This window comes from Cupressus sempervirens, chromosome 11, assembly GCF_028749045.1.
Source record: "Cupressus sempervirens isolate cs-2001-9-10 chromosome 11, ASM2874904v1, whole genome shotgun sequence".
Taxonomy (NCBI): Eukaryota; Viridiplantae; Streptophyta; class Pinopsida; order Cupressales; family Cupressaceae; genus Cupressus; species Cupressus sempervirens.
Genome location: NC_143128.1, coordinates 572,600,804 through 572,627,986, shown reverse-complemented (window position 1 = coordinate 572,627,986; position 27,183 = coordinate 572,600,804). Strand labels below are relative to the sequence as shown.

The following is a 27,183-nucleotide window of genomic DNA, read 5'->3' as shown; positions in this document are numbered from 1 at the left end:
TACCCTCATGAGTACAAAAGTCTATAAGCTTGGAGTTGACATATTCCCTGCCATTATTTGTTCGTAGAGTCTTGATGGCTTTCCCTGATTTTTTCTCAATTTGAGCTTGGAAGGTGATAAACTTATCAAATACTTCACTCTTATGAGCAAGAAAAAAGACCCAATTGTACCGTGAAAAGTCATCAATAAAGATGAGAACATAGTGAGCCTTACCAAAAGATGGTACTAGAAAAGGGCCAGCAAAATCATTATGAACCAATTCAAGAGCAACAGTAGCCTTCCAAGACTTCCTCTTGTCATATTTCTCTTTGGGATGCTTGCTTGCTTCACAACCTGGACATAAACCCTCTAAATACTTGACTTGAGGTAGACCAATGACCATATCCTTGCTACTAAGTTGTTGAAGGTAGCGATAATTGAGATGTCCAAATCTCTCATGCCATAGTTTACTTTGTGAATTTGAATGAGTCAATAAGGCAAGGGAAGTGGACTTAGGCACAAAATGAGAAAAAGAATAAAGTCTTGTCTCATGATTAGCCTTTCCAATTGCCACCATAGAATCATCCTTGAGATTTTTCACCACAACTATATCTGGAAGGAACTCCACTTTGTTGCCACATCTATAGTGAGTTATTTGATAGATGGAAAGAAAGTTGGTGCTAAGGTTAGGAACATGAAGAACATCCTTGAAGACGCCATTGTCCAACTCAACATTGCCTTTCCCTTCAACTTCCACTTGAGTGTCATTGCCCACATAGATGTAAGGTACATTTGACAGTTTCAAAGAGGAAAAATGCTCCCTTGATGCACCCATATGATGTGTAGCTCCTAAATCAAGAACCCATTCCTCAGCATTGTTTGCACTTGCTACCAAAGCTTATCCCTTACCCTTTGAAGTGGTTGAAGATCGCTTATCCTTATAGGCATTTGGTACATCAATTTTGTGTTTCCTCATTAGGTTTACCAATTCATCAATCTGCTTATCCTTACACTCATGTTCATCATGACCATTCTTCTTACAATAGGCACAAGTTTTCTTTTCCCTTTTGTTGGAGTTGTTCCCCTTCAGATTGCTTTTGGAAAAAGACTTGCCATGTTGTGAGGAAGATTGTTGAGTGGAAGAAGATTGATGAGAGGACGATCGTTGTTTAGAGGAGGATTGTTGCGTGTCATCTTGTGGCTTAGCCTTCCATTGCTTCTGCTTCTTGTTGGAATTTTTACCACTTGAATTCCCTTCATTAGCTACCAAGGCTTTGGTCTTGGAAGACTGGAGAATTCCCATACTCACTAAATTGTCATGTTCTAAGACCAACATTTCTGAAAATTTCTCGAATGAAGGCTTAGTGTAGGCACTACCCATTGTTAATATGTGAGTATTATAACTGAAAACAAAAGGAGCATATTCAGGTGGAAGATGAGTCATTATATGTTTGATCATCTTTCCATCCTTGATGGGTTGACCACAATCCTTAAGTTGTGCTCTATACATGTCTACTTGGGTAAGATAATCTTTGATGGTGTCAAAATTCCTAGGATCCAACTTGAGAAGTTTGTCCTCAATAGTGTAGGCCATGTCTTCATCTACGGTCCCATACAATGCTTTAAGTTTAGCTCAGACTTCTATTGGATTGGTAAGTTTTCTAACATGATATTTGACGAGATCTGAGATATTCTTTAGCAAGGTACCTAGGGCCATTTCTTGTTTGGATTCCCAGCCTTCTTTTCGAGCTTCATCAACATCAACTAGAGGTTTCTTTGCTGCACTAGTTACATAATGCAACAAACCTTTTTCAACCAATGGTTCCTTTATGTTTTCTTTCCAAGTAGCATAATTATGTGGAGTTAATTTTGAAAAAGAACCCATAATGCAAGAGCACAATATTAAGAAGACACAAAACACAATACACCCCCTGCCCTCTGCGCCCCCTCCCTTGTCACTCAATCAAAAAAAGCCCCCCCAAATGAAAGATTTTGGCATTTTATATGTAGTGCATTTACAATAGGCCACTTGTCAAAACGAACTAAGTGGGCTTTTGATTTGTTGTTTACAACCTCCTTTTGGAGTTAAAATCTGGAACTTTACAATGTAGTTCAGAAATACAACAATTTTGAAGTAATACAATGCAAAGAACGGACCTATTTCTAAAAGTGGTATTTCTATCCACACAAGCTTATAATTTGATTGTAGATCTGGAAAGTAGATGGAAAATTATTCACTTTAAAAAAAAAGGAAACCTGATTATGTGTCTAGATGAGCCCATACTAAGCATTTGAGGTTGCAAAAATCGGGATTTGCAACTTATAGAAAAATTCAGGAACAAAGAGCTCAAACATCCTGCACCAATGTGTAGATCACGAAATTCTACCCCAAAACAAAAAAAATTGCTCGCAAAAAGGAGTCTGTATTAGGGAGATATCGTTGTTTGAAAATCATCTCTGTTATTATTTTTCCTGAATCGCTGCTATTGCACCACCAAAAATCAAATGACTCTAGATTTCACCTCAGATGTCCGATCTTGATGAAACAAAAGTCAATATGGGAGTTTTTTGACCTTCTAAATATGATGCCAATATTTGATTTGCACTAGTAAGCACCAATCTTGTCCTACAAAAAATCTCTCCTCTACAGGTTTGATGGCCAAAAAAATTTCGAACAAAATACATAAATCCGAAAAATAATACAGAGAAATTGTTGAGATTGAAATAATAAAATATGCAGATTTGAAAATTAAATTCAGAGATCTGAAATGATCATACCAATTTTACAAATCGGGCCTTTGGGTGCCAGTTTGCAAAATTTTTTTTGCCTCAATTTTGACTATTGCAACACAGGCAAATTTATAGTCAAGATTCACTGAATTGACGCTCCAGACGCAATGGTGAGGTCCGCTTTGGCTCTAGACACTCCCAATGACTGTAGATGCTTTGGATTTGAATCAGGTCTTTCGAGAGGTAAAGCAACAAAGGTCTCCAATGGCTATGTGAAGAGAATCTCCTTCAGCTTTGATACCATGTAAGAATTTGCCTTAGGGCAAAATTCACCCAAGATCAAGGAACTCAAACACAAGCACATAATAGACCAGAGTATGATAAGAATAACAATATAGTATTTAATTCAATTGATGTACAAGTACACTAGGAGTGCCTGTATATAAAGGCCTCTGGAATGCTTCTAGAATGTCTAGTAGTTAGCACACTAATAAGTCTTACGACCAAGCACATGTCCAACAGGGGTGGATTATCCTCCATTAAGCACAGGAGTAAGTGCGATGATGAGAGGATAAGCCTACAAAGGTGTAGCACGGAAAATAATGTTGTAGACACTATGTGCTTAATTAAGAGTGCAAATAATTGTGTTGTCTACATGACAACTCAGTTAATTATGCAAACTCCAATGTTGTAGACACCATGTGCTGAATTAGAGTTGCTTACTTCTCTGTTGTCAACATGACAACTCATAAAAGTATGCAAACTCCCAAGTGTCAACTTAATAAATAATAAAATAATGCATTGACCTAAGTACACTTAAGTAAAGTGTAAATAGTGAATACTTATTTACGCCATCAATTTCCAAACCAGGGGTGTATATGAAAGAAATTAGAATCAAATAGTTACAATTGCAATAGCTCATGTTTTTGTTTCAACTTTTAAAGGTTTTGCTGTAATTTTTTTTAATGTTTTGGATCAAACGAGTTATAATTTTTTCATTTCATGATGTTAGTATGTATTGTTTTTAGATCTGATTCTATAAACTTTTACCTCCATCTTTTTTTATCAAATTCTATGATCCATCATCAATGTTTGCATCTAATATTGTTTTCTTCTTTGATTATATGGAACAATCTATACAGTAGCCAATTTATTATTTGTGGAATCCTTGGAAGGTGTTGGGTTTTCATATACGAAAATTTCTGATTTTCTCAGCATAGATGATAAATTCACTAGTAATTTAGTGGCTTAGACCTGAATTTTTTTCCCTTTTTTTTCTGTTTTCAATTTGTGACTTGAAGATTGTGGGTCTGCAGCTGAGCATTCATTTGGATTCGTAATGGGATGATTTGAAAGGCTTTCGAAGTCCCATGACTTTATATAGCAATGGAAAGCTATGCAGGCACGTTTGACGTAAATGCCTAATGTACTTCACTGATTGATAGCTCAAATACAACATGTACTTGCAGCTTTTTCATTGGTTAATCTGCAGGTCATTAAAATGTTTTAAAACATATTGAGGGCCCATGTCATCATGCTATGTAATTGGATTGCTAGAATTGTTCTTGATCTAATGTGCTAGAAGTCTTTATTTCTATTTATCTCCTTCATGAGAATATCTTCTGTGTCAAGAAAACTTGCATTTTTCTTTACAGTTATATTCATTAAGAGAGTGGCAGTGTTCATTTTTACCTTTTCTTTCAACGAGAGCTTGAATCTTTTATTTTCCATTGCATGCATGAATCTACAATAACTTACCTTTTTCTCTTGGCTTTTCATTGAACAATGAAATAGTCTAAGACTCTAATGCATGGAAACATGCTAACATACAAGTGTTCCATCTTGTATGGGCTTAATATTCTATCCTTCTGGCATCATAAACTTTCTCATAACTTGTCCAAACCAGCAAGTAAAAAATAATGTTTATTAGTATTGTGTAACACTGATACAAACCCTCCTCTGTCGAAGGATTTTTTTAAAAATCACATGGGCTGTCTATTCATTTTGTCCTCTTTCTATACAACTGTCATGTCTTAGTGCTTACAGGGCTGCCCTAACCCATATGATGACTGTCATCTGATTTCCTATCAATGACTATGCTGGACTTTTAAAGATCCTGATAATCTTAATTCGCTATATATACCTTTGTCCATGTGTATAAACTTTGTTGTGCAATATGACCATCTGAAACTTGATAATTTATATGATAATCAGAGCATGCTTCTCGATTTGATTGTGTGATTTTTTTTTTTAGCATCAATTTTCGGATCACACTATGATCCGTCATCAGGATGATTTGTCCTTGCTCTCTATCATCTTGATGAGGGATCATAGATTGTGATCCGAAATGTTGATGCCCAAAAACCTCACACAATCAAATCCAGAAGCACGCTCTAATTAAACTATGGATTGTGGAAATCTACTCAATCTATTTTTTTTTAATGCAAATTGTGATACAATGCAATTGAATTTTTATTGTTCAAGTGAAGAAAAAATTATAAGGGTTGGGATAAATTTGGCAGTGTTGGATAGAATCTGAAATATGATAGAAATTTCTAGTAATTACTGGATTTAAGAAGTCTTTCATGATATGTTTCAGGATAGGTTGCAGACTTTTCTCAGTACCTTGTCAAGGTACACTAAATCACTACCTCAGAAAGTGAAGAAGCGAGGGGAGGCATTGCAAGATCTACAGGTGTTTATATGTTCATCTTTCAATTTTCTGTTTAGATATATTCATATGCGGGGATTTATGATTCTTTTTGCTGCCAATAAGGGGTAAACATGATCTCTTCCTTTTCTAATGAAATATAGAATTTTTTAGGCACTGTTTTATATTGTTATCTTTATCAACTTCTTTGGTCCAATAGATTGAAACTTGCTTACTGATACGACTTTACACACGTAGTCCATATTATTTTAACATTATTTATATGCAATGAAAGTTAGTCTTTGCCAACATTATTTATTTTGAATAAAACTTAGGTTCTTTGCAATTTATGAGATTATACTTGCTACTTGATCTGAATCAAAATAGGGGTTGCACAATAATATCTGGTGTAGAACTAAACCCGCGATATAATACTCAATAAAGAAAATATAAACTCATAAAAGAGCTGTATGCAATCCAAAAACTGTTCTCACTCAAAATTGTAAAAGTATATACAATTCAATGAACTTCAAAAGTCACCATAGCCATAAGAATTCAAAATGAATAGCTGGTTGTAATAAAAACAAAATAATTATAAAAAATTTCAAAAAAAATAGGAATTTATTTAGCCCAGCTTGGTGAGGTCATAACTTTTGACTCGCTCAAAATTCAGAACCATCTGCGCCGTTGGAAAGGTCTCCAAGAAATCTATTTTTAGTCTTTAAAAAAGTGTGTACGACAACCCAATTAGAGACCAATATGACACTCTCGACTCCTAATTTTGCGCAGAAGACATCCGAAAATGCAAATTGCTAGGACCTATCAAATTGCGGAAGACTCCTTTTCAACATTCAGTGGACTAGCAAATTGCTGAACAGGTAGGGCTACATCCATTGGTGACAATGGTCAATACCCAAGACAAACCTCAAATGGAGTTGTGCCTTATAGTACAATGGAGTGCATGGTTGTAGTTGTGTTGCATGTAGGGCAAGCTGTCACCCCATGTGCGAGGATGCTTGGAATGATACATTTGTAAGATATGAATAATCATTCGATTTACCACCTTTGTCTGCCCATTTGTTCGGGGATGAAATGCTGTGGACATTGTCAATTTCGTATCCATTATATCCCATAGTGAAGACCAAAAATTACTGATGAGCTTACTTTTCCTATTTGAAATAATGCTTTTTGGCAATCCACTGAAGAAATCATTTTTGACATGTCACTATGATAGTCATTTTAGAGAACCTATTTACCACCATATATGCACAATCATGTCCCTGTCTGGTAGATGGAAGTCCAGGCACAAAATCCATTGAAATATGCTGCCATGGTTTATTAGGAATAGGTAATGGTGAATTTGGGCCCAATTTACAATTTGTAGGCTTTGCAATCAGAGAGACTGCACAAGCTTGTATATATAAAATGATATCTTGTTTCATTTTTGGCCAATAGAAATACTTTTGGGGGATAACAGTAGTCTTCCCAATACCAAAATGGCCTACAACACTGTTTTAGTGTGCTTCCCATATCATTCTCTTTCATTCTTCACTACGGACACATATCTGGGTAACTGATAGAGGGCCACACCACCCTTACCCACTCGCAATCAAGAGTGCAACAATATGGAAACCAAGAGAAATAAAAAAAATGCTTCACAAGCAATTTTATTATACTTGAAGACCCTTACAACACCCACAAGATGATATCATAGTTATGACTTCTTCAAAAAGAAGTTTACAAATTCTTCAACATAAGAGAAATCCCAAATAAGAGTCTTCACACCAAGAGCTTCACCAAGAATTTCTACTTTAAGAGCTACACCTTTAGAGCTTTCACACCCTGAAGTCTTCACACCTTCTAGCTTCTACTTCTCAAGCTTGATTAGAAATGCTCATATGCCTTGCTTAAATAGGCACTTACCACCCAATGCATGACTTATCCACAACCTTCTACACAATATCCACAATCTTCTAAAACTTCCATAACCTTCTAGAATTACAACTAAGCACCACCATGTGGGCCAATTAGAAAATTACATTTCCTTTATGGATCACAACAAATATTAAATGCAAGATTTAAGAAACTTTCCACAAGCTTCTAAGATGCCACCTACACACCTCGATTAATGTAATGACAATTGTTTTTCTTATTTTTCTATTTATGCCACCTATGCACTTCAAAATAAAAATCCTCTTTTCTTTTCTTTTCTCCTTTTTATTATTATTATTATTTTATTATTATTTCTCCTCTAATTTTCGTCACTTTCTCTCTCCTCCAGATTTTTTTTTTTTTTTTTCAATTTTAAAATTATAAATTCAACATGTCTCCCCTTTATTTTGGATGCAAGATGCTCCTGCATCAGACTCCCTAGGTCCGAAAAGATGTTCTAATAGCTGGAAGAACATCTTTTAGGATTCAACACATAAATCCCAAACTGGTTCTTCACATATATGTCCTCCAAATCTTCAACTTGCACACTCTTTCCCTTGTTTTTCTTCTTCTCCTTTACATCCACCACAGGTGTTCTATAGGTCTGTTTCCCATGCTGATTTTCAATCTTCGCAAAATTTGCCAACTCAACTCGACTGCCAACACTCAAGTTTCTCCTACCAAGCGCTTTATTCTGCAAAGGAATCAAGGAAAACTTCCTACCACCTTTCTCAATAGTAAACACATTCCTAACACAATCATGCATAGCCCTGCAATCATACTGCCAAGGTCTACCAAGTAACACACGACAACTGTTCATATCCACAATATCACACAATACTTGATCCTTATATTGCCCAATCTGAAAATCAACAAGGCATTGCTCCCTCACTTCCAAAGCATGCTCAACTTGCAAGCAGCCAATTCTATAAGGACAAGGATGTCTCAATCTCTCCAAACCAAGTTTTTGAACCATCTCCTCAGCAACAAGGTTATCAGTACTACCACCATCTATAATTACCTTGCAAACTTTCTCACCAGACTTACAACAAGTTTTGAACAAACTAGTCCTCTGACAAGAATCCAATGTCTTCTTACCCATTAGTACTCGCCGAGCCAACAAACTTTCTCCTTCCTCAGGCTGATTTTCCTGGACTTCAACCTCATTCACAGTAGTAGCTGTCCTACCAATAGAACATTCAAAAGATCTATGCCCTCCTTGACCACACTTGAAACAATTACCTCTGAATACACCTCCACCTATCCTTCTTCTTTGTTCCATAGGTTTTGGTTCACCTTCTGCTTTTGGTTTAGCTTGTACCGAACTATCCTGCTTCTCCTTCCCTCGGGAACTACCTTGATTCTTCCTCTTTAGCTTCTCCTTTGCTCTCAAAGCATACTGATAAGCATCCTCCACTGTGGAAATATTCAGCATACCAACCTCATCCTGAATATTGAATCTCAAACCATTAATGTACCGTGCTACCTTCTCCTTTGACAATTCTCTATGCCCAGACCGAATAGTCAACTTGTAGAACTCCTCAGTGTAATCCTTCACAGTCATATCCTTTTGTTTCAGATTCTGCAACCTCTTAAACAATTCAAGTTCATAATCAGCAGGAATGAACTTTGCCTTTAACTTAGTCACCATCAATTTCCATCTAGTGATCTTCATTTCACCTTCCTCTTCTCTATCTCTTTGCAGTTCCTTCCACCAAAGAGCAGCATATCCCTTCAACTTAGTTTGAGCCAACCTTACTCTCAATGGATCTTCAATACTCTCAAGCTCAAAGTAGTCCTCTAATTCACCAATCCAATCAATCAGGTCTTCAGGATTCAAAGTACCTGAAAAATTAGAAACCTCCATCTTATGCTTCAACTTCAATTGAGATCCAGGTCGAGCAAACTGACTAGCCCTAATTCCAATAGGTCTCTCCTCATGATCACTTCTATCCTCACTAGCAGCTTCAAAGTCTTCGGCAACTTCATCATATCTGTCTTCATACCCACATGCCTAGGTACACCACCCAAAGCACTCACAATTTCAGCAATCATGTCACTCTTCATCAATGCAATCTCTGATTTGATCTCTGCTCTTATCTTCTCTAAGATTCTTTCTTCCATAGCTTCACTAAGGTCATCGCTTTCCTTAGGGTCCAATCTTCTTGGAGGCATCTTCCAAAAATTTAGCAAACCCTAAGCAAAAAAAATTCACCAATCTAAAAGATCAATCAGCCACAAGATCAACCTTCTTTGCAAATCCTGGTGTAAACTACCTCACATTCAGCGATCTGTCCACACAATCGGGAACTCCCACTCTGATAAACTTCACCCAATCAAGGTCCTGGTACAAATTGCCTCACACTTCGGCGATGTGCTTGTACACTCAGGAACTCCCGCTCTGATACCACTTGATAGAGGGCCACACCACCCTTACCCACTCGCAATCAAGAGTGCAACAATATGGAAACCAAGAGAAATAAAAAAAATGCTTCACAAGCAATTTTATTATACTTGAAGATCCTTACAACACCCACAAGATGATATCATAGTTATGACTTCTTCAAAAAGAAGTTTACAAATTCTTCAACATAAGAGAAATCCCAAATAAGAGTCTTCACACCAAGAGCTTCACCAAGAATTTCTACTTTAAGAGCTACACCTTTAGAGTTTTCACACCCTGAAGTCTTCACACCTTCTAGCTTCTACTTCTCAAGCTTGATTAGAAATGCTCATATGCCTTGCTTAAATAGGCAATTTACCACCCAATGCATGACTTATCCACAACCTTCTACACAATATCCACAATCTTCTAAAACTTCCATAACCTTCTAGAATTACAACTAAGCACCACCATGTGGGCCAATTAGAAAATTACATTTCCTTTATGGATCACAACAAATATTAAATGCAAGATTTAAGAAACTTTCCACAAGCTTCTAAGATGCCACCTACACACTTCGATTAATGTAATGACAACTATTTTTCTTATTTTTCTATTTATGCCACCTATGCACCTCGAAAATAAAAATCCTCTTTTCTTTTCTTTTCTCCTTTTTATTATTATTTTTTAATATTATTATTTCTCCTCTAATTTTCGTCACTTTCTCTCTCCTCTAGATTTTTTTTTTTTTCAATTTTAAAATTATAAATTCAACATGTCTCCCCTTTATTTTGGATGCAAGATGCTCCTGCATCACCAACATGACAAAGCAATCCATCTTGCAAGTTAAAATCAAGGACAAACCTCCCTTCTAGCAATTTACTGTATATGTCAACAAGATCAGGATCATTACCATATATTTGAGCCCAAGTTGCTGTTTGATGGCTGCACAAATCCAACACCATTGTCAAACCTACTATTAGAGGCCTGCTCAAACAATTTACAACTTTGTTACCGCTTCCCTTTTTATGACAAATATTAAGGTGAAATTGTTGTAGATAAGCTGACTACCTTTGATGTCTGTCATTTGCAACTTCCCTTGTGATTGCAAGACTTGAAGAGGTTTATGGTTTCTATGTATAGCAATTTCCTTTCACATGATATAATGTTTCCATTGTTTGCAGACCTGAACAATGGCATACAACTCATCATAGGTGGGGTACCTATGTAATGTATCATAAGTTTCATTATGATAGGCAACCAAATGTTTATGTTGCATGAGTACAACATCAAAAGCGTATTTTGATGCATCTGTTTCTATTTCAAAGGATTGTTGCAGCTCTGGAAGGACCAACACTAGTGCTGGACATAATCTTCATTTCAACTCCTCAAATACTTACTGGTCCACTGGAATTTTGCTTGTTTCCCACCACTTGGCCTCTAATTAAGAGGCCATAAGTGCGAGAAACCAAGCACAAATCTATGATAGAAGTTGGTTATACTCAAGAAATTGTGAAGCACTATACAATTTTTAGGAGGTGGCCAATCTCTAACTGTTTATATCTTTGCAGGGTCGATAAAAACTATTAGAGTTAAATCTCTCTCTAATTTTGTTTCTCTCTCTTCTGTAGATTTACTTATATTTCTAATGGTCACTCCTCTTCTATGATACCATATTTTCTCTTTGTTCAATATGGAAACTTCTCTCTCTTCATAATGTTTCCATTTCTCTCTCTTAGTTCGTTATAGAAACAGTCTTGTGTATACTTGTATATATTGATCATTTATGATTTTTGTTTAACAACACATTCATTGTTTTACCATAATATGGCATTAAAGCTATTTTAAAAAAAAAAAAAAATTTCATTATTGAAATTTCTTGATTTATTTTTCGAAATAGGTTTTGAAAATCTTTAATTTCTTCATGAAATTTTTGACTCCAGATTTTTAACATCCTTCGCTTGTTTCAATAATTTGTTTGTAGGGATATTTTCTAAAATCTATCTAGGGTTTATGTATATATTCTTTTCTCTGAGCGACTTTTCTCTTGTAGCTTGTGCATCATCTGCCTTTGCCTTGCCCATGCGACCAACTTTCTCTCATTGGCAATTTTGGGCCTACATTTAACATTTTTTTTGTCAACTTGTTTTTCTACAATTTCGTGGCCTTCTTTTTGGGCATTTTTGAGCGGACCCTTTCTACACATCTTCTGCAAGGGCAACGTCTAAGGTGTTTGAAACCGTAGGTCTCTGATTTTCATCCATTAGTTTCGTTTCCACCATTTTTTATAGTCAAATCTGCCATGTTTTTGGTTTTTTTCAAAAACAAGGTTTTGTTTTGAAATTCTCTTTTTCCGTGCCTGTTTTAAAAATTGAGATTTTTGGTGGGTTTTTGTAGATCTCAATTGGGTTAGTATCCGTTTTTCCTAGGTGCATTGTTTTCTGCGCCTCAACTTTCGAGCCCATGGATTTAGAATATGATTTAAGATTCTTTATGGTTTTTTCGTGTTCTCTTCTTGGTGTCCTTTCCTTTTTTCTGTGTCTTTTGTCAATCTGCCTCAAAGTTTGTGTTTTTTCAGATGTTCACCTTTTTTGGCATAAAAAACGTGTCATGGCATCTCTCACAAAACTTCTCTTGGAAGGCAGCCAACTATTCAATAGAAAGATCTACAACATGTGGAATCATAGACAAATGACAATCTTCGGGTACTGTCGCCATGAAGCGCTTGTTCGAGGTACTGAACCTCGACCTACCATAGTTAATGCTACCACAGACCAATATTGAGGAACATGCAGATCTCATTGATCGACCTGAGTCTGCCTTTTTTGCCTTCTGAGGATTCGCCTGTAAATGTTTTGTTTTGAAGTTAGATTGACCTTTAAGGGAGGGTATTAGAGTTAAATCTTTCTCTAATTTTGTCTCTCTCTGCCGTAGATTTATTTTTATTTCTAATGGTCAATCCTCTTCTATGTTTCCATATTTATGCTATTTTGTATATTAGTTTTCCATTTCTCATTTTAGGCAATTTTTTTGTTGCAGAGGATTAAAAACAGAGTTCAGAGTTACAGTTAAGCTGTCCACATTATTCCAGATTCATTGAAGACCTGAAAATGCCTAAAGAGCTTAGTGCTGGCATTGTATTGTAATCATTGTTACTTACAATACAAAGTATTGGCTTTTAGTGTGGTGGGGTTTTTGCCTCTGAAGGTTTTCCCTCACGTAAATTGGTGTGTTGTGTGTTTATTTTTTTGAGTGCTTTTTATGTGCATTCTTTCTTTGTATCTGCTTACAAAATCATTAAATCTGCATTTCTCCTCTCTTAGATTAGTGTTTGGAAGCGTGATTCCACACCTCTGCTTCCTTTCAAATATCATTTAAAAAAATAATTTTAGTAATTTTATAAAAAAATAAAATCTCAAATTATAACATTGTGATTAAATGTTTTATTTTTCTAAATTGAAAAAATTCAAAATCTTTAGAGTGATGACCATGAATAAAATCTTACTTAAATACCACAGTGGTCAACAGCGAACGAACGAAACTTACCTTTGAACACTGAACTGAATGCATTGTTCAATAGCGGCCAGTCACAAAGTAAACAAGGATGACAAAAACTTGATTTTGACCTTTGAATAGAATGCAATTTAAAATAGTGGCTAGTCACAAAGTAAACAAGGATGACAAATGGCGATTGACAATTCTTGCTGGTGAAAGGAAGAAAGAAGAGTTCAAGAAGAATCGGAGTTGCAAGTGAAAAAAAGACATAAATCTTGCCCCGCTGCCATCAAGATCAGCAGCACGGCAGCCATGGAACCAGCAAGCTGCCATGGTTTTGAAAAGTAAGCATTTAAAAACTCACTCCACAATTTCTTGTACTTTCTTCTTGTATACTTATGTAATCCTATTCTGACCTCATCAATTGGTTTGCAACCCCGGAAATGGGCAATCCCTTTAGCCAAGTTGAAAAGATCAGCCACTTCCTGGTTGCTTCCAAAGAAATTGTTAATTACCCCTGCCTTTCTGAGCACTGCAACATCCTCTTCGTTCTCAATCAGCTCATCCATAAGTAACATAAACTGAATCATTGGTTTTGTTCCATACCCTCGAACACCCACTTCCATTGCGCCAATGCTACCCGTGACTCGATCTAACTCTGACGTTACCCTTATTTGTGGTAAGTAAAACACTGATGTTTTCTCTTCAAACCTCAACCATCGAATGGCTGAAGAATATTCGAACAATCTTGTTGGATGTTGCCCAACTGCCCTTTCTATGTCTTCACAGAACACTGGCTGAATCTTCACTCCTCCACGCACGAGTTCTGATGCTGTTGGAAGCTTCAGATACACATTGTTGCATGGCATCTTTTTTTCTGAGAAAGAGGGGAAACGCCCACAAATGGCTTTCATTGAATCAAGCCATTTCCCATAGCAGGTTTGTTTGTGATTGTTAGATGAAGGCAGCAAGTCTAGCAGCTCACCATCATCAGAGGAGCTAAGATCGTCGCCCACCATGGAGCGGTAAACTACTTCGAGCACATGTTTCTTACAATACAATTTGTAAGGAACCCTAGCTTTCCAAATAAAAAGCTCATGTCTAGCTGCACTTGAAATCAGCATATTCATTAAGTTTTCTACTTTTTGTTTTGCACTTCCAGCAGAATCCACCTGGAATTTAATGAGATCCTTCAAAACCCAAAGAGGTACTTGATTTTCAAATAAAAGTATATCACTCATTAGTGTCTCTCTCATGGGATTTTGAATATCAGCATCAAAGACTGCATCGTACTTCCACTTAAATGAACTCACTTCCTGTTCATAAAAACTCTGGACATACTCTAACTGAGATACTTGTGTAATTTCACATATATCTCGATTATCGCTGCTAACTTTTATATAATTAACAAGAAACTCATAAACGAAACATGCATCTCTGGTGACCATCCATGCTAATTCTGTAGAAGTAAGTGGAATATGTTCACCATAGAAGTCTCTAATCTTCTTGTCCTTGAGCAGAATGTGCTGTTCAACAATTGACTTGATAGAAATATGTGGATTTCTCCTCTGGATCCTCTTTTGCATCCTCCGAACTGCTTCAGATTTGGAATTCTCCAAGCCTTGCAGATCTTTCTTCCCATAATGAAAAGGGCCGATGGAAACAAGATGGGGAGTGTACAAAGCATGATTGTAATATGGGGGTAGCCTTGGCACTCGGAAGATCTGAGCAGAGGATACATCGGGTATGTCCTCTTCATTTATTGTCACATCACAACCCACTTGAATTATACAGCTGTTATCATTGCAGCTGTGAACATCGCTCGAATTGATGCCAATTAGTACCATCCCTCTTCGTTCAAATTCGTTGAGTGATTGAGGGTCTCTTCCACAGAGCATTAAATAAATTACATGTGTGCGAAGATTGAAAAATCTAGTAAAGAAATAAAGAAATATCGTTCATCAAGTATTCTAACATGTCGAGGGTTTTCTTGCAGACTTTATGTTCTCAGTCAAACGTTTTAGTGCATATATATAACCTCTTTTGATTAAAACAGCTACAACTGTCTTTATTGACCGGATATTTCTGGTCTAATACTCTGTCTAAACACACGTTTTTATTACTCGAATGAATAACAAAGGAATACAAGAATAAAAGCTTTTAAAGGTTTCTTTCACTGTTGTCGGTGGATGAGAAAAGCATAGCATTCTCCCGTTGGACTTGGAAACCTGCGTGGAACACTTGCTGGATGATAATAATTCATTTTCTTTGTTTATTTCTCGTCAATGATAATAATTCTAGAAGAAAACTAAAGTCTTAAGGAAGTGACTAAAATAATAGAATGATTAAATTTGATGTCTCTTTTAATTATATTTTATTCTTGTCAATAATAATTTTAGAAGAAATGTGAAACTCTGCATCCGTAGGTTTCGTTACAAAAGACTTGTAATTATCGAAAACCAATTATATAATATAAAATAAATGGTTTGTTAAATTTATATATTAAATCTTTTCTTGTTCATCTCTTGTAAAAGAAATATAAGTTAAAGAATTTGCAATTATTATTATAGTTACAAAAGTGTTTGTCATGTTGAAAAAGTTGTTTAATTAATATAAAAGGTTTTTAATCTTATAAATTAAAGTTTAAAGTTATCTTATTTCATTTAAATAATCATTTGTGTTAAATTGATTTGTGAAAAGTATTGTCGATTTTTTATTATTTTTCTTAAATAAAAACGTGATTACCCTAAAGTCATTGGTTTAGTTGCAAAGGTCAACATTTAAAAGGTAGTTCAGATATTCTATAAGAAAAATGCATTTTTTTAATGGTTTATAAAATATTATATAAGTTTTGTTTGTGATTTTTGATATATTTTTATAATAATGTTATTATAAATTTAGTTATAAATCTTTAGTCAAATTTATAATTATATAAATTATAACTAATATAACTATTATATGGTCTTTTAATATAAATGTTAGTTAAATTTGTATAATATATGAATCATTTTCACAATATGTAAAGTCAAACTTGTCATAACCAACAAGAATTTTGATAGAGCTTGAGTCTTATGTTAAAAAAGAAAGAAAGATAAATTTCTACAAGAATTTAATCATAATTACTAAACAAAAATCTCTATAAAAGAGATTAAATGAAAAAATTAAGTTTAGAAATCTTAAATGCAAAAATAAATTTGAATCAAATTTATTTAAATATCTATATTTTAGTATATAAAGAATAAGGATATTTTGAAATAATAATAATAATCTTATTTAAATATCTAATATATATTATTTAACAATACAAATATTTCTATGCATATTTAAATATTTTAAGTACATTAATATTATATATTCATCATGTCTTATTGAAACAATAGAGATGCTTTTGAATTGCTTTATAATCTATGTTAAAGAAAATAGTTTTCTCACATGCTATGTAATAATTTTTGGGTAAATTGACCCCAAATCAAGAATAAAGAATGAATGACCAAAAATAAATTGAAAAATATATATATTTCTCAACTTCATGAATATGATGATTGTAGTTATAACTAGCAGCTTGCAATGATGAGCTGATAGGTGTTTACTTTAAGTAAAATAAAATTTAATTTGATAATAAATTAAATAAGTAATATTTATTTATGTAATTTATTGTATACTAATAAATTATCATCTTAAAAATATTCCCATAAAAATCTATTATGGAAAACTAAAATGAAAAAAATATGAAAAAAAATAACACATATAAAGTGGAGCAAAATTTATATAAACTAAAATAATTATAAAAAATGGTGCTTCACTTCTGTGAGCATCACCTAGCTCCAATGATTTATAGTGTTCTATTTATTATCACGAGAGATGGATTCTTGTAAATCACTACTCATTAAACATGAGTCAATGAGTTTGACTAAAAAACTACATAGTTAAACCGTGCATAGTTAAACCCTGATAACAATATCACAATTTAATTTCTTGTAAAAATTAAATATGAGAAATATTAAAAAAATATAGTAAGAAAATAGGAACTCCTCTCACAAATAACTAAACTAAAAATTAATATTTAAAATAAAAAAATTAAACTAATTAAAATAATTTAAAGACTAAAATTTCAACCAATTAAAAAAAAAAAAAAAAAATAAAAAGAAAGAAAAACATGAGTAAAAAGTGGAGATAACAACTAATTAATTTTCTAAATAAATAGAAAATGATAATAGTTAAAAGTATAGCTAAATTTATTTATAAATTAAATACAAGAGTTAAAAATAGAGATAAATAATTAAATAAGAAAAGAGAGAGAGAGATAATAGTGTAGATAATAGCTAATTAAATTAAATAAGTAGGAAAAAAAAGAGAGTTAAAGTTGGAGTGAGATAAAATTGGTCTAAAAGTAATTAACGACAAGGGCTGATAGTTTTCTAAGTAATTTTACAAGAACACATATAGCCTATCGACTAAAAAATTAATTAGAGCTAACATGGGAAACATTAGTTCCCTATCTTATAGAGGGAGTGACTAATAATATATATTTGTTGACATGAATAAAGTTTTTTCATTTTTTTCTTTTAAAATTTTGGCTTCCATGACAATACTTGCAAAGATAGATTTTTGTGGTAGTTTTAATAGTTTATAGAGTCAGTAATGAGAAAAGAACTTATCAATGTGAGAGGTTGAAAGTTTAATTTACATAATTTCAAATATCAATAATGTCACTTATATTTCTATTGTTTAAAATAATATATAAATAATTTCATTTATGCACTAGTGTTCTAGGAAGACAATCATAAATGTATAAATGATTAATTAAGAAGGATAATATAAATTATAGTATTGAAGTTAAATGTTTTATTTTGAATGTTAATTGTGAAAAGACAAAAGGAAGAGGAGGAGTCGTCTAGCAGCTCTTTGACTTCCATTTTTACCACGTAACATTTTAAACTAGTTTGAACATACTTTGCTTACAATACATATTCTAACAAATTCTAACTTTCCAAATGAAAATTTCATTATAACCATTTAAGATCAACATCAAAACATATCTCATACTTTCATTTAAATGCACCGGCGTCCTCTTCATAAAAAATCCAACATTCTCAAATATAGATACTCAGTATTTCACATGTATTCTAATTTTTATTTTTATTTTTAATATAATTAACATAAAATTCATGACTTCAAAACATGCATCATGGCTGACCATCCATGCTGATTCTATGGAAGTAAAGGGAATAATTGTTTACCATAAACCTTCCTTATCGTTGTTTCCTTGAGCAGTATGCACAGTTGGACAATTGACTTGATTGGAAATGTGTAGATTACTCCTCCAGATCCACTTTTTATCCTTCTAACTGCCACAGATTTTGGGTTCTCCATTTCTTGGAACTCCCTTTCTCAATAATGTAAAAGGCCGATGGAAACAAGTGTAGCTGTAGATATTGTCTGTTTAGCCTTATGCTTGCCTTGGCACTCGGAAGATCTGAGAAAGCATGTCTTTTTCATTAAATGTCAGCTCATACTCAACTTTAGTTCCACATGTAGTTCTAAAGGTTTCTCTACAATTACCATTTCATCCCTTCCCATTTAGACGTAATACAAAGCCTGGCTGTATTTAAAGAAATTTTCATTTTTTTTCTTTCTTAGCTCTCTCTTTAACATTCTGATGATGGATCATAGAGTATGATTCGAAACGTCGATGCTAAAAATTCTTAACACAATCTTACCCAGAAGCTCGAATACAGAACTACTTAAACATTATTGTTCAACAAATTTACAGCTCGCCTCATATTTCTTCAAATCTATAGTTTTCATTGATCGACTAATAAAGGAAAGGAAGAAAAATATATACAAATTAGACACACCTGTTGTGTTAAAAAATACGCTACATTGTACAGTGAGACTTATCCTACACATGTAATCTTTAGTCTATTCAATCTTCGACCATATATATAAAATATGTTCAACTAACTAATAAGGTTAATAAGGTCAATGTGGGAGCTTTAGAATAGGGCTGAGATGTCCTAGCATATAAGAAGGTTGGTTTAATTCGATGTTATAGTTAAATGTCCCAGGAGATATGTATGCAGAATATGTTAGAATTTAAAATTTAAAATCGATTGCTTCGAGCCTTCGACATGCAAACTTATCGGTCAGGATCTCCCAGTAGTGAGTGAATACTGGAAATGGAAATAGAGAATAGTTCAAAGAGGCTTTGTGATTCCTAAAATCACTTTGGTGTTTGAGATGTAGGAAAATATTGTGCTAATGTAAATGCTTTTAATTTGAAGGACATATGAAAGCATTGTCAAATTACTATTTTGTGTAAAGAAATTTAGGTAATTTACATGATGTTCTGGAATACTTCATTTTTATCTGTTAATTCATTAGCCATTTATGAAATCTTAAAAAACAATTGAGAACCTATAGTCTTCCTAAAAAAACAAATTAGTGGCATAATGTCCTATATTCTATTCTTTACCAATTGTTTAAGAATTGTTCTAACATTTGAATGATAAATCACCTCTATAGATCATTCCTTTGGTTTCCTGAAAGAATTGGCGACTTCATCATCCTAACTACACCTATCTCTTGTACATCTCCATTCCACTAACTCCCTTATTTTCATACTGCCTCTCTTGAAGTTCAGGCATTTCATAGGTAAAACCTACTCCATAGAGTTCATCCAAAGTGTATTTCTATATCATTGTTTCGTTAGATGACAATCAGCAAGGTTTTGTGTATTATGATTACATGTAAAACTATAGCATTGCGATTAATAAATATTTATAAAAAGAATTCAGAAGGGAGAAACTATAGCATATGGGCTCGTTGATAGTTACGCTAAAATTCTTTTCAGCTCGTTTTTATGCCAGTTAGTAGGGTCGACGTGTGGGTTTGAGGGCTTTACTCAGTAGCATATGGGCAGCGATAGAAAGCCACAGAAAACATTGTCTGCCAGGATTCCTCAGAGAGATGTCACTTTAGAGGATGGAATGAAGGGATTAGAGTATATGCACAAATTAATTTTTGCAGCGAAGCTCTCAGAATCTGCGATTTAATGAAGCACCCTGCAACGTGGTTAACCTTCATGCCCATGATGGCTATCCTGTGGATGCCATAAATTTTATTGGTGCTTTACTGCTGCCTGTAAGTGAGAATTAACTAAGATTTTCCATTTCCAATGTCGAATTATTTTGGGAGGAAATGTTTTTATTGTGAACATGGAGGTACCTGAGAAGCCTTTGCACAATCATCTGGTGGTTTGTTTTTCTTTCTTCAGAGCTCTATTAACAACATTGATAGGGGGAAGATCGATGGAGGCCTGTGAGAAGAATGTTTTGGGCTTGATACTCTTTACTAGGTAGGAGTAGTACGAGCAAATTTTTTATTAGTCATAAGGTGTATTTCATGAACGTTTATCTGTAGGAGGACTGTGGAGGTGGTATTATCTTTTCTAGTTATGAATGAATGCGATTTTAATGACGTTCACGAAATCATAGTAGTTAATGGGACTAATAGAACGTGCTAAGCATATTCTATATTTCTTTCCATTTCCAATCTTTTGATATGGATCTTAACCAAGAAATCCACCGTTTGCTTGATCTTGTCAACCTCAAACAAACTATTGATGCAGGAGCATCTTGGGGCAGTGGCTATCTTGCATGATTAAGGGGATTTTAGTGGGGTTGAGTGGACCTATTTGGGTCTTGGGTATTTAATTTTGATGTATTTAATAATTACTGTAAGCCTTTAAAGACATTTGGTACTTAATTCCCGTTGGAGGTCGACTTGTGGCTTTTCAAGTAGTTAATGTGAGGGATATTTAATTTGTTGCATATTGGGCCGACTTGTGGCTTAGATAGGTATAAGTAGGGGTTGTGGTGAAGTCTTTAGTCATTATTCATTCATTTAGAAGACGAGTGAGTGTGGGGAGCAGCTGGAGAGCGAGTTTTTCCTGAGTTTGTGGACAGAGCGCCGAATGTGAGGCAATTTACAGCAGGATTGTGATTTATTCATCCATCTTGGAGAAGAGGAGGTGGTAGAGGAGCGAATTTTGAAGAGAGCTAGTAGCTGAGGCTTGGGAAACAAGGAGGTTTCTTGGTGGCTTGCGAGTACAAGTTGAGATCTTGGAGGTTTCTACTACAATTTGTATTTAGACTAGCTAGTGTTTGGATTGGATCTTGAGGGATCTTGCAGAACTATTATTGTAGTTGCTATTGTATTTGGCCATTATCGAGAAGGCCTGACAGCTCGACACATTGCATGTAAACAGTTATTTTATGAATGAAGAGTTGCATTTGGTATTAGATTGTGTGTTTTATGTTGTGTTTCCTCTGTGTGGTTATTTGTTGGGGGCTAGGACATCTCCTTAGGGGATTCTTCTACCTTGCACTGCATCAAGTGGTATCAGAGTGAAGGTTGTTCATAAGTTTGTAAATAGATCACCGAAATTGAGGCAGTTTACACCAGGACCTTGGGAGGATATGCAGATGGATCTATGGTTGTGACGATGGAAGGTTGATCTGTTGGTGATTTGTTGCAGATGGTTTGGCGAAGATCTTGGAAGATGGCTTCGAGAGGATTGGACCCTGAGATGATTGTGAGTCTCCGTGATATAGTGGAGAGGAGGATTAATGAGATAATAGCTCGAGTGGATGATGCTTTTTCTAAAAGAGTTAAGGAACCAAAGAAGGAAGTTGTATGCTATTGGAGTTGGAGTCTACCAATCCGGAGCCGGTTAGAAGACTTGTTTGAGAGAGAAGATGACATAGCAAGGTCAAGGTGGAAGAGGTTGGTTTTGTTGATTAGTTTGTGCAATGTGATACAGAACTTGCAAAGCGACTAGAGGTTGTTGTTGAGGATATTCCTAACCTTGTTGATACTGGGATGGAGATTGGTTTTCATGATTAGTGGCTGAGTTTGACATGTAGAATGCAGAGCACTCGATCATGGATGATTTGGTTTCTGTTCGTGGTGACTTGTATGTTGCAGAGCATCTTGTTGTGAGCAATGAGATGGTTGGTGTTGAGAGTTCGACATGTGTTGATGGAGGTCTACATATTGCTATTGATATGGAGTTTGTTGCTAGTGTGGATTCACTAGTTGCTGATGTGGATGAGGGTTTGTTGATGAAGCATTATGTTCAGTTTGTTCTTGGGAGTGAGCATGCTAATTGGATGGTTGAGATTTTGGTGTTTAACAGAGTGATGTAGATGTGGATGATTCGCATGTTGGTTTTCTAGTCCCTATTGGAGTAGAAGCCTTTGGTGAAAATGAAGATGGTTGTGGGATTTTTTTTTTTATTGGGCATCAAAGTGTGGGACACACTTTTTTTTGCACCTGGGGAGTCTGATGCAGGAGCATCTTGGGGTAGTGGCTATCTTGCATGATTAAGGGGATTTTAGTGGGGTCGAGTGGACCTATTTGGGTCTTGGGTAGTTAATTTTGATGTAATTAATAATTATTGTAAGCCTTTAAAGGCATTTGGTATTTAATTCCTGTTGGAGGCCGACTTGTGGCTCTTCAAGTAGTTAATGTGAGGGATATTTAATTTGTAGCATACTGGGCTGATTTGTGGCTTAGATTGATATAAGTAGGGGTTGTGGTGAAGTCTTTAGTCATTATTCATTCATTTGGAAGAGGAGTGAGTGTGGAGAGCGGCTGGAGAGTGAGTTTTTCCCGAGTTTGTGGACAGAGCGCCGAATGTGAGGCAGTTTACAGCAGGATTGTGATTTATTCATCCATCTTGGAGAAGAGGAGGTGGTAGAGGAGCGAATTTTGAAGAGAGTTAGTAGTTGAGGCTTGGGAAACAAGGAGGTTGCTTGGTGGCTTGAGCACAAGTTGAAATCTTGGAGGTTTCTACCAGAGTGTGGATTTGCACTAGCTAGTGTTTGGGTTGGATCTTGAGGGATCTTGCAGAACTGTTATTGTAGTTGTTATTTTATTTGGCCGTAACCGGAAAGGCCTTACAGCCTGACACGTTGCATGTAAATAGTTATTTTATGAATAAAGAGTTGCATTTGGTATCAAATTGTGTGTCTTGTGTTGTGTTTCTGTTGTGTGGTTATTTGTTGGGGGCTAAGACATCTCCTTAGGGGATTCTCCTACCTTGCACTGCATCAACTATGCATGTTGATCGCTTTTTGTATGATATCGTAGTAAGTTTGGATGTTGTAAGTTGTGCACTTGGAGAGAAAATGCTATTTTATTTTAATAGCTCCTGTCCTACAAAACATGCATATCCTCTCTTCCCAAACCTCCTTGGGCCTCTTCCATCTGCCCATCTCGCACTAGAGGTGATGGGATCCAGTCCTCAATTGAGTCAATAACAACCTTACCTCACATTTAATAGCAGCCCCAAGGTACGCTTTCTCAACGTGATCCCCAGTTGGGTTGAATTTTTTAATGTAATAATCCTTTTTTCTGCCAATGTTATTATTCCACATAGCATTTTGAAACTTTTCCCTAACAAACTTTTTTATGCCTGCATTATTGTTATGAAGATATGTCCATAAAAATTAGTGAAATGAATAAAATAGGATAATGTGAAAAGTGATGAAATACGGTGAAGCAGTGATAAATGTACAACATAAGGCAAAATAATTAACATATTTATATTTTATAAAAAGATTAAATTTAAAATATTTAGTATTCAAGGTTGGCAATTTGATAAAATTCATTTAAATGTTTTATACTTTAAGCTAGGAAAACAAATTGCATCCATTACATGCATATATATATATTCCTACTGTCTATAGAGACTGAAAAAATTAATTTTTGTTAATGTAATGACCAGTGTAACCCGGGTGCGCACACCCGGGTCAAAAACTTGAAGCACCCAGTGCGTGCATGCACCCAAGTACCGCTGCTGGCCGAAAATGCGCCATCGCACCTTGGCCACACCGATCGAGCACCCGAGTGATTTGCGGGTGCTCGGGTGTGGGGGTGCTCCCTGGGTGCTTGCGGGGTGCTTCCAGGGTGCTCCCAAGGTGCTCGCGGGGTGTGGCCAGCTCAATGGCCCAAATAGTTTTAATTTTAATTTTAATTTTTTCTTTTTTAAATTGTTTTTAATGCATGCTTAGAGAGCACTTGGGATGACTCCATTCTCATTATCAACATTTTGTCATTTTGTTGATTGTACTCACTTTGATATGGCTATGATACATTATTTCATTTCACTGTTTCATGCTACTCAGCTCATTGTCATCATGACCATCTTTATGATATATCATATATGATATTCATATTTGAACAATGAATTTTGAATCTTGCATCTTGAACTAAGTTAATTTGTTAAGTGGTCATTGGTAACGGTTATGAAGTTTCATGTTTCAAGTTTGAACTTATGGTTTATGAATCACATTTCAATTTTCTCTATTCAACTATATTTGGTTGTTAGATAATATATTGAAGTATCATTTCATAATTAGCATTTTCAGTCATATTTTATATATTATGTAACCAACTCCCCTTCCTTCCCCCACCACCCCCCCCCCCCCCCTTTTCCGCACCCTGCCGCCGCACCCCCACCGTCCCCCCACCATCCCCAAATTGAGGCCTTTTCTTTTTGCACCCAAGCTCGTCCCGACGTTCCCCCACACCACCGCATCGGGGTAACACTGGTAATGAAAGTGAATTAAATCTTGACATTGTAGTTAAATATTGCACTTAAATACCACAGTGGTCAACAGCCAATCATCCAAACTTACCTTTTACCATTGATCTGAATGCAATCTAAATATAGGGGCCAGTCACAACGAAACTGAGGTTGACAAATTGATTATAGGAAATGGATGTCCATCTAAATTTTACAGTTGATCGATTTTCGAAAGATCAAAAACATCATAGATTTTTTTGAAAATTTCAGTGTTTGATCTTCATGATCTACATAGTTTGTAGTAAAAAATAACAAAAAATTTGGAAAAAAATCACTACTTTTTTGTGAATCTGGAAAAAAAAAGTTCGACTTCATTTTGTCTTAGTGCTTTTAAGATAGAGATTAGCCTGTCCCATTAGGATTCTTGCTGGTGAAAGAAAGTCTTGTAAACGATGCAGTTCAAGAAGAATCGGTGTTGCAAGTGACGAAAAGGCATAAATCTTGCCCCACCGACAGCAAGACCAGCAGCACGGCAGCCATGGCACCAGCGAGCTGCCATGGTTTTGAAAAATAAGCATTTACAAACTCACTCCACAGTTTCTTGTACTTTCTTCTTGTATATTTATGTAATCCTATTCTGACTTCATCTATTGCTCTACAACCCTGGACATGGGCAATCCCTTTAGCCAAGTAGAAAAGATCAGCCACTTCTTGGTTGCTTCCGAAGAAATTGTTAATTACCCCTGCCTTTCTGAGCACTGCAACATCCTCCTGGTTCTCAATCAGCTCATCCATAAGTAACATAAACTGAATCATTGGTTTTCTACCGTACCCTCGAACACCCACCTCCATTGCGGCAACGCTAGCCATGATTGGAGATAAATCTGACGTTATCCTTATTTGTGGAAAGTACAACACTGATGTTTTCTCATCAAACCTCATCCATCGAATGGCTGAAGAATAATCGAACAATCTTGTTGGATATTGCCCGACTGCCCTTTCTATATCTTCACAGAACACTGGCTGAATCTTCACTCCTCCACGCACGAGTTCTGATGCTGATGGAAGCTTCAGATACAGAGTGTTGCATGGCATCTTATTTGCCGAGGAAGAGAAACACCCACAAATGACTTTAATTGAATTAACCCATTTCGCATAGCATGTCTGCCTGTGATTTTGAGATGAATGCGGCAAGTCTAGCAGTTCGCCATCGGTGTAGGAGCAATGATCGTTGCCCGCCATGGAGCGGTAGACTACTTCGAGAATATGTTTCTTACAATACATTTTGTAAGAAACTCTAGCTTTCCACATAAAAATTTCATGTCTAGCAGCACTCCATAGCAGCATATTCATTAAGTTTTCAACCTTTTGTTTCGCAGCTCCAGCAGAACCCATCTGGAATTTAAGAATATCCTTCAAAACCCAGAGAGGTATCTGATTTTCAAATAAAAGTATATCACTCATCAGTCTCTCTCTCATGGGATTTTGAAGATCCGCATCAAAGACTGCATTGTACTTCCACTTAAATGAACTCACCTCCTCTTCATGAAAACTCTGAACAAACTCAAACTGAGATACTTGTGTAATTTCACATATAGCTTGATTATTGCTGCTATCTTTTATATAATTAACAAGAAATTCATAAACAAAACATGCATCTCTGGTGACCATCCATGTTAACTCTATGGGAGTGAAGGGAATATGTTCCCCGTAAAAATTCCTAATCTTGTCGTCTTTAAGCAGAATGTGCTGTTCAACAATTGATTTGATAGAAATATGTGGATTTCTCCTCTGAATCCTCTTCTGCATCCTTCGAACTGCTTCAGATTTGGAATTTTCCAAGCTTTGCAGCTCCTTCTTTCCATAATGGAGAGGGCCGATTGAAACAAGATGTGGACTGTACAAAGTATGTTTGGAATATGGTGGTAGCCTTGGCACTCGGAAGATCTGAGCAGAGGATACATCGGGTATATCCTCTTCATTCATTGTCACCTCATAACCCACCTGAATTACACAGCTGCTATCAACCATTACCATCCCTGTTCATTCAAATTTATTGATTTGGGGTCCTTAAAGAGAGCGTTAAATAAATTACATATGTGTGGAGAACTATTAAAAACCATCGGCCATCAAGTATGTTGATATTACGAATTTTTCTTTGTAGACCTCTCTTTCATTGACCAGATTTTTCTTAGTCAAACGTTTTATCATGCAATAAATTAATCTTTTTAAATTGAAACCGATACTCCTCTTAATTGACCAGATTTTTATGGTTCGATGCTCTCAGTCGAAAAACGTATTTATTATTGGAATGAATGCCAAAGAAATACGAAACGTATAAAGTCTTCAGGTTTCTAGCAGTATTATCTGGGGTATGGAAAAGGAAAAGCCTTGCATTCTCCGTCACGTGGAGCAACATAA

At 35.4% G+C, this 27,183-nt stretch overlaps 3 protein-coding genes across 4 annotated transcripts in view; 1 reads left to right on the top strand and 2 right to left on the bottom strand.

Moving 5' to 3' along the window:
* LOC149530929 (putative pectinesterase 53) overlaps window positions 1-14,419 on the top strand; it is an 83,357-nt gene extending 68,938 nt beyond the window's left edge. The window contains exons 7-8 of one of the 2 annotated variants that reach the window (XR_016358585.1): window positions 4,026-4,111; window positions 5,309-5,404. Coding sequence is in view for 1 of the 2 variants with exons in the window: in XM_089809338.1 (XP_089665464.1) it covers window positions 5,309-5,404; window positions 13,193-13,282 (186 nt within the window). In the remaining variant the exon portion in view is untranslated. Of the gene's footprint in view, window positions 1-4,025; window positions 4,112-5,308; window positions 5,405-13,192 lie in introns of those variants that run through there. The other variant, XM_089809338.1, reaches the window with a different exon arrangement.
* LOC149530928 (UPF0481 protein At3g47200-like) lies at window positions 13,280-15,067 on the bottom strand. The gene has a single exon (XM_089809336.1). The coding sequence runs from the start codon at window positions 15,065-15,067 to the stop codon at window positions 13,403-13,405; it is 1,665 nt and encodes a 554-aa protein (XP_089665462.1). The 3' UTR covers window positions 13,280-13,402.
* Window positions 15,068-25,221: 10,154 nt separating this feature from the next.
* On the bottom strand, window positions 25,222-26,799 carry LOC149530927 (UPF0481 protein At3g47200-like). The gene has a single exon (XM_089808273.1). The coding sequence runs from the start codon at window positions 26,797-26,799 to the stop codon at window positions 25,222-25,224; it is 1,578 nt and encodes a 525-aa protein (XP_089664399.1).
* Between the last annotated feature and the right edge of the window lie 384 nt (window positions 26,800-27,183).